At 34.8% G+C, this 15,482-nt stretch overlaps 1 protein-coding gene across 2 annotated transcripts in view; it reads right to left on the bottom strand.

Annotated features, from left to right (window-relative positions):
* Positions 1-252: 252 nt before the first annotated feature.
* Positions 253-15,482, bottom strand: part of ttc39a (tetratricopeptide repeat domain 39A) — a 36,117-nt gene continuing 20,887 nt past the window's right edge. For both annotated transcript variants that reach the window (XM_073818699.1, XM_073818700.1), the window contains 16 exons: positions 15,091-15,222; positions 10,579-10,622; positions 10,260-10,327; positions 10,059-10,123; positions 8,878-8,977; positions 8,657-8,722; positions 8,062-8,170; positions 7,888-7,955; positions 7,700-7,759; positions 6,459-6,620; positions 5,896-5,987; positions 5,055-5,175; positions 4,564-4,675; positions 4,244-4,358; positions 3,855-3,971; positions 253-1,899 (listed from right to left, as the gene is read on the bottom strand). In XM_073818699.1, coding sequence (XP_073674800.1) covers positions 1,782-1,899; positions 3,855-3,971; positions 4,244-4,358; positions 4,564-4,675; positions 5,055-5,175; positions 5,896-5,987; positions 6,459-6,620; positions 7,700-7,759; positions 7,888-7,955; positions 8,062-8,170; positions 8,657-8,722; positions 8,878-8,977; positions 10,059-10,123; positions 10,260-10,327; positions 10,579-10,622; positions 15,091-15,222 — 1,549 coding nt within the window. In that variant the 3' untranslated portion in view covers positions 253-1,781. The remainder of the gene's footprint in view (positions 1,900-3,854; positions 3,972-4,243; positions 4,359-4,563; positions 4,676-5,054; positions 5,176-5,895; positions 5,988-6,458; positions 6,621-7,699; positions 7,760-7,887; positions 7,956-8,061; positions 8,171-8,656; positions 8,723-8,877; positions 8,978-10,058; positions 10,124-10,259; positions 10,328-10,578; positions 10,623-15,090; positions 15,223-15,482) is intronic.

Genomic DNA, 15,482 nt, shown 5'->3' with positions numbered 1-15,482 from the left:
AATATTCAGAAATAAACCAAAACAAAAGGAGAAGCTCAGCAGAATGAATGTAGAATGACAGCCTCATTTACCTTCATCTTATTTCCATACAATGAAAGTGAATAGCAACCGAGACTGTTATTCTGCTAGTGCTAAACATCCCCTTTTATTTTCCATGGAAGAAAATCAATGATGAGAGAATGTCATTTTTGGGTGGACTATCTCTTTAAGAAGCCAGGACCCTTAAAACAAACAAGGAAAGCAAAAGAGGTGTGTTTTGGAATGCTATCATATCATTTAATTTTAAATTAGAAAATGTAGGTTCAGTATTTACAGGAATGTGTTTACACAGTAGCCATGCACCATATACAGGATTTGCTGACCTCTATAGCCCAAAGCCTGTAAAATCAATCTCAATCAGGAAGAATTTCAATGAGGGAGAAACCAAAGCCATTACAATGAAAAACCCACATATTGTTCGTTTTCAAACATTTTGTTTTTGCCACATTTGAAACACAGCATGTTACAATTTTGAATGTTTTTGCTCAATGTAAATTTGACTTTGATAGAACTGGATTTCATAAAACAGGCACTATACAGATTACACTGCAGAAGAACTAAAATCCATGGATATTTTTCAACTAAAAGTCTCACAAGCCTTAAGATGCAGGACTGTCTGATTAAAACTACATATGTTGTTTGAACTCCACACTACAGGGAAAAGCTCCATGAAGTAGCATTCATATATTGAACAAAGTGCAATCCTCTGTTCTGAACCAGCTCAAATTTTCTTTCTCTTCATTGTGTAAGGCTGTAGTGCTTGTTAATGCATCCCTCACGTTGGCTGGAGCTGGCATGCCAGCCTGTCCTGCATGTATCTAAAAGACTTGTTTGTTTGAGCTCAAGTACGATCTGGACCAGGTCCACATGAAGGGGACTGCCTTTCTAAAAGACACATTCAGCTGCCCACTTAAAACGGGACAATTTTGAAAGGCGCCATAATGGAGAATAAATACTAAAAAGAAACTAAACCCACAAAACTTCCAGTTTACATTCTGATAGTCCTAATTTGCTGTTATGAAGATGCTTGTTTAACACATTGCTAAATTAAATATATGTACACAGAAACACAAAGACAATGTTAAATGATAAAAATTAAGCTTAGGACAGGAGCCCTGTCCATGAGATTTGACCACAGTACTCACTAACCATGATATCAAAACTTGCGTTCATCATATTACCTCTGGACAATAGGCTTATTTTATAACCTATTTATACTCCAAAGATTAAAGTAAACTAATATTTGTGCACATGTGCTTTAAATCCAAATTAAACAGTTAGCCGTAAGGCACAGCCACGTCTAGGCTACTGAACTGACCAAAAGTGGAGAGCATTACCAAAAAGAGCTTCGAAAGCAGCCAAAATGATTGACAGATGGCCTTACTTTTGTTCTGAATGACAATGTTCTTAGCCTGAAGTACCAGTATAATATTAGTATTCATAATGTTACATTTACAATATTCTAATAGCACTATGTTTGTTATTTATATGTCATCATAACAGCATGATGACGCTTCTGTGTCTTGAGCGAACTGCACTGCACTTCATGTAACATTATTCATGCAGCTGTTGTCCATGTACTGTATAATCTCTGTGTGCGTCATTCGATGAAGATGATTTGTCACTATTAGCTCAGTTCGGGTCTGATCGGTCATGTGCTCCTTTAGTCCTCCTCTTGGCATATGGCAACCCATGTCAAGCCTGATCTTGGCTTGCTGTGACCCCAGCGGTGACCCCAAGCGTTAAGGGCTGGAGGGTGAGCAGTGGTCTCCGTTCACAGCTGTGCCGCGTGCCTTATGTAGTGCTGCCTGGATCCGGAAGTGTGTCCGTGATTCCATGGAGTAGTTTTTGTAATTTTGCCTGGCAAAGAAATTACAGTGTTTAAAATAAGGCAATGCGTGAGTATATCATGTATCAAACAAGATAAAGGTATAACATACACGTCAGATCAAACACTGAGTGTTTCCGGGTGAAATATGTGACTGTTGTTAGAAGCAAATTGATTTATTTGTCTTCAGAAGGCTTTTGTCTTTCAAACGCATTAAAATGCACAAATTCACAAACATTTTTTCTCATTTGATCCTCGTTCTCCTAATATATTTACTTGAAGTACCCCTGAGATTTTAAAATAAATACTTTAATAATTAAATAATAATTTAATAATAAGTATCACATTTGCATGTTCATGGTTCTCTGACGTTGGTTATGTTACATGACATGATCGATTTTATAATTACTTGTTTTAATTTAACATAATATTAATTATTCACTTTTCATTCAACTCATAAACCCCCTACAGTTCATTCACAATCCCCAGTTTGGGAAACCTTGATGTAACATAATGTTTAATGGACTTTATGTTGTTAATAACAATGAATGGAATATATTTTCTTAATATTTGTATTTTTAGATCAATATGTTACCAGATTATACTATTTAAATCAATGCAATAAATGACATACAGATGAGAGTTTACAAACACCTTGCAGAATCTGCAAAATGTTAATTATTTTACCAAAATAAGAGGGATCATACAAAATGCATGTTATTTTTTTATTTATTACTGACCTAAATAAGATATTTCACATAAAAGATGTTTACATATAGTTCACTAGAGAATTTTTTTTTGAATTTATAAAAAGGACCCTGTTCAAAAGTTTACATACACTTGATTCTTAATACTGTGCTGTTACCAGAATGATACACAGCTGTGTTTTTTTTTTTTTTTTTTGCGATAGCTGTTTATGAGTCCCTTGTTTGCCCTGAACAATTAAACTGCCCGCTGTTCATCAGAAAAGCAGAAAAATCCTTCAGGTCCCACAAATTCTTTGGTTGTCAGCATCTTTGTGTATTTAAACCGTTTCCAACATTGACTGTATGATTTTGAGATCCATCTTTTCACACTGAGGACAACTGAGGGACTCATATGCAAATATTACAGAAGGTTCACTGATGCTCCACAAGAAAAAATGTGCATTAAGTGTCAGGGGGTGAAAACTTTTTGAATTTAAAGATCAGGTTAAATTTAACCTATTTTGTCTTCTAGGAAACATGTAAGTGTCTTTTGTAGCTTCTGAAGGGCAGCACTAAATGAAAAAAAGAAGATTTTTAGGCAAAATAAGAAAAATGTACACCTCTTCATTCTGTTCAAAAGTTTTCACCCCCAGCTCTTAATGCATCGTGTTTCCTTCTGGAGCATCAGTGAGCGTTTGAACCTTCTGTAACAGTTGCATATGAGTCCCTCAGTTGTCCTCAGTGTGAAAATATGGATCTCAAAATCATACAGTCATTGTTGGAAAGGGTTCAAATACACAACAATGCTGAAAAACCAAAAAATATTTGTGGGACCTGAAGGATTTTTTGAAGAACTCATGAACAACTATGACTAAACACAGCTGTGGATCGTTCATGCAACAAGACAGTATTAAAAATCATATGTGTATGTAAACTTTTGAACAGGGTAATTTTGATAAATTCAACTATTATTTTCTATTGTAGAATTATTTAAACAGAAATATCTTATTCAGATCAGTACTAAATAAAAAAATAGCATGCATTTTGTATCATCCCTCTTATTTTGGTAAAATAACAAACATTTTGCAGATTCTGCAAGGTGTATGTAAACTTTTGACCTCAACTGTAGGTCAAAGGTAATCTTAAAGTAGTCTGATTATATTACCTAAAATGTGTGATGTAATGGTTTTATCATGTAATTTGAAATCAGTAAGAGATTACAATCTGCCCAGCTCTGTCCACACATTATGGACATTGCTATCTTAAGAGGTAAAAACAATTACTGTCAGGATTGAACTTACTTTGCTGTCTCCAGAAGTTTAATGGCCTCGTCTATTCTGCCGTTCTCCAAACACAGTAAACCGTGTTCCAGAAGAGCATTGGGCACCAGGTAGTGGTCATATTTAATCTGACTCTCACTGTACAAGTACAAACACAAACAGACAGGAAGAGTATGTTTAAAACATTTTCTATATTTTCTGTGACATGCTGGAGATTAAACCTTTTAACATTTCTTATTCTACGCAGTCAAATCTCAGAAACACTTCATTTTATGAGTGAGACTCTTTCCGCTTCTGTAGAGTCAGTACCAGAAAATAGGCCATGTCTGCTTAAGTCTTCACAAGAAAAACCACAAACACTTCTATTTATATTAGTGTGATTTGCTGTACAGCAAAAGAGCAAGACTGACTTGCAGAGGACGAGGGTGAAGTAATGTTCAGCTTCTTCCTTGAAACCCAAGTGTTTGAGACAGAGCCCCTTAAGCAGACTAACCACACACTGGTCATCTGTGGTGAACTCGGTCCCTGAGGGCAAACACACAGAGACATTTATATTACTGAAAAAAGCTAAATGTGATACAGAGAGTGTCTGTGTTGATTTTTTTTTCAGTCAAACACACAGTTACATTGTTACTTTTTGCTCCTATAGTCACTATCAATCATTACAAAATATAATTTGGAAAGACATGACTAAATAAATAGTACTGCATTGCTTAGAGGGAAATTTTACTTGGTTGGTGCTCAAGCGTCTGCTGGGCCTCATTCAGTGTCTTCAGCATGCCCTCTGTCAGGTCCTTGTGCTTCCCAATCACAGTGTAGCCATTCCAGATATACATCATCTCCTGTTGTTACAAACGTGTCACAATGAGTACGAATTTAAGACTGTGTCTTCTCCAGGTGTTTCCCTTTATTTATTTTGCAGTGGGATTACACAAATCAGGATGCTCCAATTCCTTACTCTTTGTTAATTAAATGGCCATTTACACAGGACGTCTTCTAGCAGTTAAAAATAGCTAAACGGAACACAATGGAATACAACAGGAAGCACATTTATAGATGCAGTTGACTACTGCCAATGTATATTATCAGACATGACACATCTGAATGCTCTCAAAATGCAGTGAGACACAACATGACAGCCAAAGATGTAAGAACATATCCTGTGTGAACCACGCAAATAAGACGCTTGCAGTATCAAATAAATACTAAAAAAAAACTGACCAGTGGAGGTGCAGGAAGAGGAATGGCATTATCTGTATTATAGCGTCGAGCTTTTCTGATGGCAAACTTCTCTGTGGGCAATGACTTCCCAGCTATTTTCTGCTTCAGACTGGGAACTTGCCTGAAAAGTGCAAAACAAATCATAGTTTGTATTAATACAGTAAAGTCCATATAATGTCCATTTTATGTTTGCAAGAGGGTGGGTTACATTAGAGGTTCAAATATGAGATTTATGTGACCTTGCTCACAAAACCAGTGATAAGGGTCGATTTTTTTTTTTTAAATTGAGATTTAATCATCATCTGAAGCTGAATAAATAAGCTTTCCATTGATGTATGGTTTGTTAGGAAAGGACAATATTTGGCCGAGATACAACTATTTGAAAATCTGGAATCTGAGGGTGCAAAAAAATCTAAATATTGAGAAAATCTCCTTTAAAGTTGTCCAAATTAAGTTCTTAGCAATGCATATTACTAATCAAAAATTACGTTTTGATATATTTACGGTAGGAAACTCACAAAATATGTTGATAGAACATGATCTTTTACTTAATATCCTAATTATTTTTGGCATAAAAGAAAAATCGATTATTTTAACTCATACAATGTATTGTTGGCTATTGCTACAAATATACCCATGCTACTTTTTGTGGTTTTGTAGTCCAGGGTCACATATTAGGTCATTTGCAATGCTTGCTTGAACTGAATGGCTGAATGGCTGTATATAATAAAGGACTTTTTCTTGATCTGATCCAATTTATAGATTTATATTTAATCATATGATTACATCCTCTTGTGAACAAACATGAACACACTCATGCACATCATTCCCTTGCCATTACCTAAACAAAGCCACCTCGTTCTCCCCGAACGGCTGGCATTCCTCACGACTCAGCATGCTGAGGTAAGCAGCTTTCATATACGCATATGTGGCCTAAAAAAGAGTGTGTGTGAGAAAAAAAAGAGAGAGAGATGAGTTCCGAACTGCACAGTAAACACAAACAACATCCCAGCGGGAGATTAATTGTCCTCAGCCTCAATTCATGTTATATCAGCAGGCCTTCTAAACCCAGAGAAAAATCTTCAATTTTATTAAAAAGTGAATTTATTATACTGTATACACTACCGTTCAAAAGTTTGAGATATGTAAAATATTTAATGTTTTTTTAAATAGGTTTTTTGTTCATCAAGTCTGCGTTTATTTAATCAAAAACACAGGAAAAAAATATTGTGAAATATTATTGCAATTTAAAATAGTGATTTTCTATTATTATATATTTAAAATCATTCGCTAATTCAGATGTGATTATTTAATCCATTCAGTCCTAAATGGCACCTTCCCGTTTTACATACAGATCAAGCAACTCTTCAGTGCACTAGTCGACTGTGTATTTTAGGGTTTCACCTTTGACCAGGCATTCTCTTTGCTAAGCAGGTCTGCGTAGAAGTAGGCCATCTTCCAGTGCCTTTTATAGGTGAAACACCACATCAGTTCCCAGTAACACATGTGATGGAACTGCTTCCAGTTCTGCTGAGCTTCACAGCACTCCTCGAAACGCTTGATAGCCTACAGAACAAGAACATGCACATGAATACAAGCACTCATGCAGTTAAACATAAATATACAGTGGTGGCCAGAATTATTAGAACACTAGTATTTTCACCAGCTAAAAATGATTTTAAGTCAGTTATTTCTATCTTTTGCTGTAGTGTGTCAGTAGAAAATATCAGTTTACATTTCCAAACATTCATTTTGCCAATAATTGTAATATTCTGGAATGACATGAAGAGACAGACTAAATCCAGAAGAACTGTGGCAACGTCTCCAGGATGCTTCAAGAGACCTACCTGCAAAGCTACTTGAAAAACTATGCGCAAGTGGCACCTAGGGCAAAAGCTGCTTTGAACACAATGGATGGTCACCACAGTGGTTGATTTAATTTAGTTAATAGAAGTTACCTGATGAAGAAAATCTATTTATGACATTACTTTTGACAGCATCCTCATTTGACAGCATTTTTACACAAGTGCCTAAAACGTTGCCACAGTTTTCTGGATTTAGTCTGTCTCAGTTCTGTTTTATGTCATTCCAGACAGAATGGATGCAGATGAGATCAGATCTCTGTGTGGAGAACTGGTTGTTGTCAGACTCCTTGTGCAAACAAAAATCTCACTGGATTATTACAATTAATAGCAATATAAATGTTTCGAAACGTAAACTGATATTTCCTACTGACACACTACTGCAAAAGATAGAAATAACTGACTTAAAACCATTTTAGCTGCTGAAAACACTAGTGTTCTAATACTTTTGGCACGGCCATTTGTAAATTTACCGTGCAAGGCTTCTGTAATCTGCTTCCAGCTATTATTAGCTGTACAAAACAGTTCATTTTGCATAATACTGTGTTTTATCATGATATTTTAATGTATTATCTTAATTATGAACACACTGGTTTATAGTGCAAAAAGATTCACCATTTACTGCAGTTTGTTATTCTTCTCGTTATTTCCCTACAGAACTGGAGGTCTCGCACATTCACAGAAAAAGACTTACATCCACGTTAAAAAATAAGGTGGATAAATAAGAATCTAAACAAAAAAAAAACTCTTTTTATGCAATAGATAAGAATAACTATCACTTACAGCATCCAGATTTCCTTTAATTTCCTCTATTCGACCAGCGAAGAACAGGAAAATAGATCCCTGACAGGAACACAGCAGTTGTCAAAAATAAAATTAATACTCTGCTATGTAATAACAGTGATTGCTGCAGAGTATTTTGGGATTTTTCACTGGAAACTTTGTTGCATTTGAAAATGGTGGTTTAGTACCTTCGGATACTTTTTCAGATAAGGCTGTAACAGTTTTTCTGCATCTTGCACATCTCCCTCTCCAGTGCCTAAAGGACACACACATACACGCAATGAGATACCAAATAACACAGTGTTACTTTTGATGTGCTACGTATGAATTGAAAATGCAATTCAGAAGCAATTTCCCTTTACCCAGAATGAAGCTCATGAAGGTGTGATAGCAAAGCAGCAACATGTTACACAGGAAAGACCTAAATGTGTGCTCTGCGGAGCCTTCCTGGAGCTGCTGAAGACCAAACTCCTAAAACACACACATACATACACAATGTAAGTTGTAGAATAATGTAACTGTATCAAATGTGCTTAGAGGAATAGTTACCTCAAAAAACCCTCAGGCCATTCAAGATATAAATGAGTTTAGCATTACATCACTTGCTTACCAATTAGTGAATGGGCATCAGCTGTCTGGACTCTCATTATGACAGCACCCATTTACTAAAATAGATCCATAAATTTCTCAAATGGCCTTAGGTTAAATACATTTTCAGCAAATTTTAATTTTTGGGTGAACGATTTTGTTACGACAGACACAACACAGGAAATCATTCACACTTCTGCACTTCGCTACATTCAAACAACTATAAAAAAAAAACATCGGCATGCACCTTGACACAGTTTATTGCTAAGACAGACAGAAAGAAAACAGAGCCAAGCTCAGATTAAATTTCATTAGTACACGCCAAACGTGAGAAGAGCCAAACTAAGCTTAGTACTACACAATACTCACTTTGTTACCAGAGAAGCCCACAAATTCCAACAACCTGAGAGTCCGTGTTGGCAACAACGACAGCATCTGGGAGAAACACAGGTGAGGGGTCGAGAAAACAGACTTGTCCCTAAGCAAACTCTATGCTGGGATTTATAAATGTTCATGGTTTGATTTAAGAGGGAACACTAGAAGGTAATTTAAGGCTAAGACACAAATAACATATGACATAATGCACTCACCAGGTTAAAGGCCCCGACCCCTAGCTTAACGCCTCCTTCAAAATGACAATGATTGTCACTGTGAACATAACTTGAGGACTTCAAGACTGTATGTAGCTCCCTTGGAATTAACACAAACACATATATGAATAAACATACAGATATACTCATACAAAACCATATACAGATAGATAGATAGATAGATAGATAGATAGATAAATGTTTACGCTACCAGTCAAAAGTTTTTAAAAGATTTTTAATGTTTTTAAAGATTTCTCTTCTGCTCACCCAGCCTTCATTTATTTGATCAAAGTACTAAATTTTACTGTAAAACAGTAAAATTTTGAAATATTTTGACCATTTAAAATAAGTTTCCTATTTGAATATGTTTTAAAATGTAATTTATTCCTGTAATCAAAGCTACATTTTCAGCATTATTACTCCAGTATTCAGTGTCACATGATCTTTCAGAAATCATTTTAATATGCTGATTTGCTGTTCAAGAAACATTTGTTATTATTATTATTATTATCAATATTTAAAACAGTAGAGTACATTTTTTTAGGATTCTTCAATGAATAGAAAGATTCAAAGCTCAGCATATATCTGAAATAAAAGTTTTTTTTTGTAATTTTTATACACTATACTATTGTATACCAGCTTGGAGTCAGAAATTATGTAAATTAATACTTTTATTTAGCATGGATGCTTTAAATTGATCAAGAATGATCATTAAGAAATGTATAAGGTTACAAAAGATTTATATTTCAGATAAAGTGTGTGCTTCTGAGCTTTCTATTCATCAAAGAAACCTGAAAAAAAAAATCTACTCAGCTGTTTTCAACATAACAATAATAATGATACATGTTTTAAACAGCAAATCAGCATATTGGCATGATTTTCTGAAGGATCATGTGACACAGAGTAATGATGCTAAAAATTCAGCTTTGAAATCGCAGGAATAAATTACATTTTAAAATATATTCAAATAGGAAACTGATATTTTAAATAGTAAAAATATTTCAAAATTGTACTGTTTTCGCTGTACTTTGGAACAAATAAATGCACGATTGGTGAGCAGGAGACTTCTTGAAAAAAAAAAACATTAAAAATCTTTGACTGGTAGTGTAGATAGATATATGGATATAGATATAAATATAGATATATTTAGTTAACAATAACAACACTGCAGCAGGTCTTACTTGTATATTTGATAGCTGTTTCTCACTTTCATTCCTCCCTTTATGAAGCTCATCATATTTTCATCCTGAAAGAAACAGTAAATAAAGCTTAAATAAGCAACTCAACTTTATCCACAATAATATATTTGACTAACAAACATCGTAAAAGGGAAAACTAGATTTAATATCAGCATTAAAAGAGAATGCACCACTGGGACAGACCTGCAGGAAAGTGAGTGCTGCCCTCTGGAGGAGGCATTCGGCATAGCACACTTCAGCATGAAGCTCCTCTGAGGAGGAAACAACCGTAATTACGCTTTCAGAGTATCTCCGCATGATGGGAGTATGTCACACGGCCTTTTCAAAAAACACCCACATGATATAATCACCATGGGTTGAGGAAGTGATTGCATAAACGTATCGTTACAAGAAGAAGCCTGTGATAAGCTATTTTAAACGATCTCAACTTATTTGCATGATAGAATTTTTTACTGGCACATCCTTATAAATCATTTATTAAAACGTGTATACAGGCACCCACCTTCTGTAAAGTTTTTGCTGTTGAAGCTTGACTTTTTACGATATCTGTAAAGACAAACACAGCCTTATCACTATCAGTCCTGTCCTAAAACAACACAATGATCCATCAGTAGTGGTTACTAGGTAACACGCTTAAGTTGGCACAGTTGGCTGAGGTCAGCCTTATGTTCTCTGTTACCGTCCTAGTGTGTGAAAGCTGGTAGACAAACTTGCACTCGATCCAAAAGTAAAAAAGCACGGTTTGATTCACTGTATCCCTAAGGCCATATAAATAGAGCAGTTGGATCTGAAGAGGACACAATGGCTGTCTGGTTTCTGTCTGAGAAAACCGACTCCCCTCTGAGGGACAAACATGAATAATTCTGAGTACGTTTGGCTTCAATTAAAGTTAGATACAAGACATGCAGATGAATGCCGGGGGGCTAAGATAAGTAGGCCATGTACACCCTACAAAGTTTTATGAGTGACAACCACTGGTCTGTGTATTTATGGAATATAGAAGTCACTCCGTATCATTCAAGTGACGGCCACAGCAAAGAAAACAAGCTACGTGGATGTTAAGTTTAGCCACTGAGCAACAGCTAGGCATTTATTTTACCACTTAAAAACCAACAACAGAAGTTGGTTTGTTTACGCTGTTTAAACTAAGTCAATATTAAAGGAGGTGATAAAATGTGTCTAATATGTCAGAACTATGGCCTAACGATTAGCACATGATATTTAACATTAATGTTTGTAGATTTATAGAGTAAAAATATTATTTAATATCTTCAATTAAAATATGGCCAATTAAATTTGACACTACCAGTCAAAAGATTTTTAATGTTTTTAAAAGAATTCTCTTTTGCTCACCAAGCCTGCGTTTATTTACTCCAAAGTACAGCAAAATCAGTAATATTGTGAAATATTTTTACTATTTAAACATATTTGAATATATTTAAAAATGCAATTTATTTACTGTAATTAAAGCTACATTTTCAGCATCATTACTCTAGTATTCAGTGTCGCATGATCCTTCAGAAAACATTCTAATAATCCGATTTGCTGTTTAAGAAACTTTTTTGATTATTATCATCGATATTTAAAATAGTTGAGTACATTTTTTTCAGGATTCTTTGATAAACAGAAAGATCCAAAGCTTTTATTTAGCAAAGATGCTTTAAATTAAATCAAAAGTAATTATAAAAAAATGTATAATGTTTATTTCTAGTTCTTTTTAGCAGTAAATATTAGAATGATTTCTGAAGGATCATGTGACTGGAGTAATGATGATAAAAATTCAGCTTTGAAATCACAAGAAAAAAAATTAAAATTTTAAAATATATTCAAATGGAAAACAGTTCATTTAAATACTAAAAATATTTCAGAATTTTACTGTTTTTGCTGTATTTTGGATCAAATAAATGCAGGCTTGTGATTTTTAAAACATAAAAACTTTTGACTGGTAGTGTATATCAAAAGTAATTTATACATTCTGTAAAAGTTTACCTGAGGGGAGTTTCTTGCCCCATGTGAGGGACAGTTTTACCCCAGTAGTGCTACATTTTGTGCTATGACAACTAAATTAGTACATTTATTTCCCTTAAAGGCATAGTTCACCCAAAAACTCAAATTTTGTCATTAAACACTCACCCTCAAGTAATTCCAGTGAAACAGTGAATAAAACAGTGAGACCTATGTTTATCTTCATATTAAGATACAGTACAGACCAAAAGTTTGGACAAACCTTCTCATACAAAGAGTTTTCTTTATTTTCATGACTATGAAAATTGTAGATTCACACTGAAGGCATCAAAACTATGAATTAACACATGTGGGATTATATTTAATTCTATATATACTATATATACTTCTGCACAACACAACTGATGGTCCCAACCCCATTTATAAGGCAAGAAATCCCACTTATTAAACCTGACAGGGCACACCTGTGAAGTGAAAACCATTTCAGGTGACTACCTCTTCAAGCTCATCAAGAGAATGCCAAGAGTGTGCAAAGCAGTAATCAAAGCAAAAGGTGGCTACTTTGAAGAACCTAGAATATGACATATTTTCAGTTGTTTCACACTTTTTTGTTATGTAAATAATTCCACATGGGTTAATTCATAGTTTGTTACAATTTTCAGTCATGAAAATAAAGAAAACTTTGGTTCAAAGGTGTGTCCAAACTTTTGGTCTGTACTGTATATTTTGATGAAATCCGAGAGCTTTCTGACCCTGCATAGACAGCAACGCAACTCACACGTTGAAGGCCCAGAAAGGTAGTAAGGACAACATTAAAATAGTCCATGTGACATCAGTGGTTAAACCGTAATATTTTGAAGCTACCATAATACTTTTTGTGCACAAAGAAAACTAAAATAATTACTTTATTCAACAATTTCTTCTCTTCTGTGTCAGTCTTTGATGTGCATTCACAAGAGTAAAAGAGCAGTTCTATGTCAGAACACTGGCTCTTTCGATAGCAGCCTCACACGCATGTGTCATGGTTCATAACACTACGGTTGAACCACTGATGTGGATGGAGTATTATAACAATGTCCTTACTACTTTTCTGGGCCTTAAACGTTGTAGTTGCGTTGCTGTCTATGCAGGCTCGGAGAGCTTGTGGATTTCATCAAAAATATCTTAATTTGTGTTCTGAAGATGAACAAAGATCTTATGGGTTTGGAACGACATGAGGGTGAATAACTAATGACAGAATAGAATAGAACTATCCCTATAAAGGTAGTAAAGTCTATACAGTATGCATTGTGACATAACTGGTTTATTATCCTGCCTACGTGGTGGCTATTATTTGAAGCAGACAGTGTAATTGATGTGCAGAAAGTTTGTGTGTGATCAGCTGACAATGGCATTCCAATGCTACAGGCCCTGGATGACGTGGCAGAGTCACAGAGGTGTGAGTTGCCTGGAAACGCAAGCATACACCAGATTGTCACACCCCTTCAACACAGCGTGTCATGGGCCTCTGAAATTCCTCTGCCATCTGGGATGTGGTGATAGCCTTAGACCTACTGCAGCATTGTGGGATTACATCACAATACAAATGTGACATAACCGAGAAAACAGGGTATGGATGTTAATAGTATCACCTGCGCCCTGAAATGCAATAAAAGCCCACTGGATGAAAGAACACCTGCTAACTCTTTTTCTTTCTCTCTCTTTATAAAATATGTAAATATTTCAAATATAATTATTTTAAATGCATTGACAGCTCCAATATTACAAATGCAGTTGAAGACAAAAGTCTGACAGAATCTGCAAAATGTTATGTTTACCAAAAATAAGAGGGATCATACAAAATGCATGTTATTTTTTTATTTAGTACTGAGCTGAATAAGATATTTCACATTAAAGAACTTTACATATAGTCCACAAGAGAAAATAATAGTTTTAATTGATAAAAATGACCCCGTTCAAAAGTTTACATACACTTGATTTTAAATACTGTGTTGTTACCTGAATGATGTTTTTTTGTTTAGTGATGGTTGGTTATGAGTCACTTGTTTGTCCTAAACAGTTGAATTGCCCGCTGTTCTTTGGAAAAAATACTTCAGGTCCCACAAATTATTTGTTTTTTCAGCATTTTTGTGTATTTTAACTCTTTCCAACAATGACTGTTTGATGTTGAGATCCATCTTTTCACACTGAGGACAACTGAGGGACTCATATTCAACTATTGCAGAAGGTTTAAATGCTCACTGATGCTCCGGAAGGAAAAACTATGCATTAAGAATCAGGGGGTGTAAACTTTTGAACAGAATGAATATGTGTAAATTTTTCTTATTTTGCCAATTTCTTTTTTTTTTTTTTTTGCACTGCCTTTTAAAAGCTACAGAAAATACTATATATAACAAGTTAACTTTACCCTGATCTTAAAATTCAAAAAGTTAATGCATCGTTTTTCCTTCTGAAACATCAGTGAGCGTTCTGTAATAGTTGCATATGAGTCCCTTAGTTGTCCTCAGTGTGAAAAGATGGATCTCAAAATCATACAGTCATTGTTGGAAAAAGTCCGAATACACAAAAAATCTGAAAACCAAAGAATTTGTGGAATCTGAAGGATTTTTCTGAAGAACGGCAGACAGATTAACTGTTCAGGACAAACAAGGAACTCATGAACAACTATCACAAAAAAAAAAACAGCTTTGGAACATGCAGGTAACAAAACAGTATTAGGAATCAAGTGTATGTAAACTTTTGAACTGCGTCATTTTTATAAATACAGCTATTATTTTCTCTTGTGGACTATATGTAACGTCTTTTATGTGAAATATCTTATTCAGGTCAGTACTAAATAAAAAATAACATGCATTGTTTATGATCCCTCTTATTTTGGTCAAATAATTAACATTTTGCAGATTCTGCAAGGTGTATGTAAACTTTTGACTTCAACTGTATATAATAAAGAAGATTAAAAAATAAATACAAGAATATTTCGAATACAAAATAACTGAAAAAATAGAAAAATTCCATTTGACTTTAAATTAATAAATTAAGCACAACACACCGTTGGCATACAGCCTGTGCCTCTTTCATTGTGTTGCCTGCTGCCAAGATGTCCTCCGGGTCGAAGGTCATCATGGCCTGCATTTCCAGTATAGTGGCATACGTGAGCGCATGATACATGCTCTCTTTATTCCTGCCGAAGAACACAAAGGAAGACAGTGCATTAGATCTATATATGGAACAAAGGAGAGGGTGGTGTAGCAGTGACGGTAAAAGACAATTCACCTCTGAGACACTCTATAACATCATCAATAACACGAATGAGATCGGAAAATGGAGGAAGGTGTTTGCGTAACCTGACCATCGTCAACAGAGCATGGCAACGTAATATCAAAAACCACCAGAGAAACACTCATTGCCAATTAAAAATGTGAACATAGTATTTTGTTTAAA

Source organism: Garra rufa, chromosome 15 (genome assembly GCF_049309525.1).
Source record: "Garra rufa chromosome 15, GarRuf1.0, whole genome shotgun sequence".
Taxonomy (NCBI): domain Eukaryota; kingdom Metazoa; phylum Chordata; class Actinopteri; order Cypriniformes; family Cyprinidae; genus Garra; species Garra rufa.
Note: the sequence above shows the minus strand (reverse complement) of the source record. Positions and strands in the feature narration are given on the sequence as shown.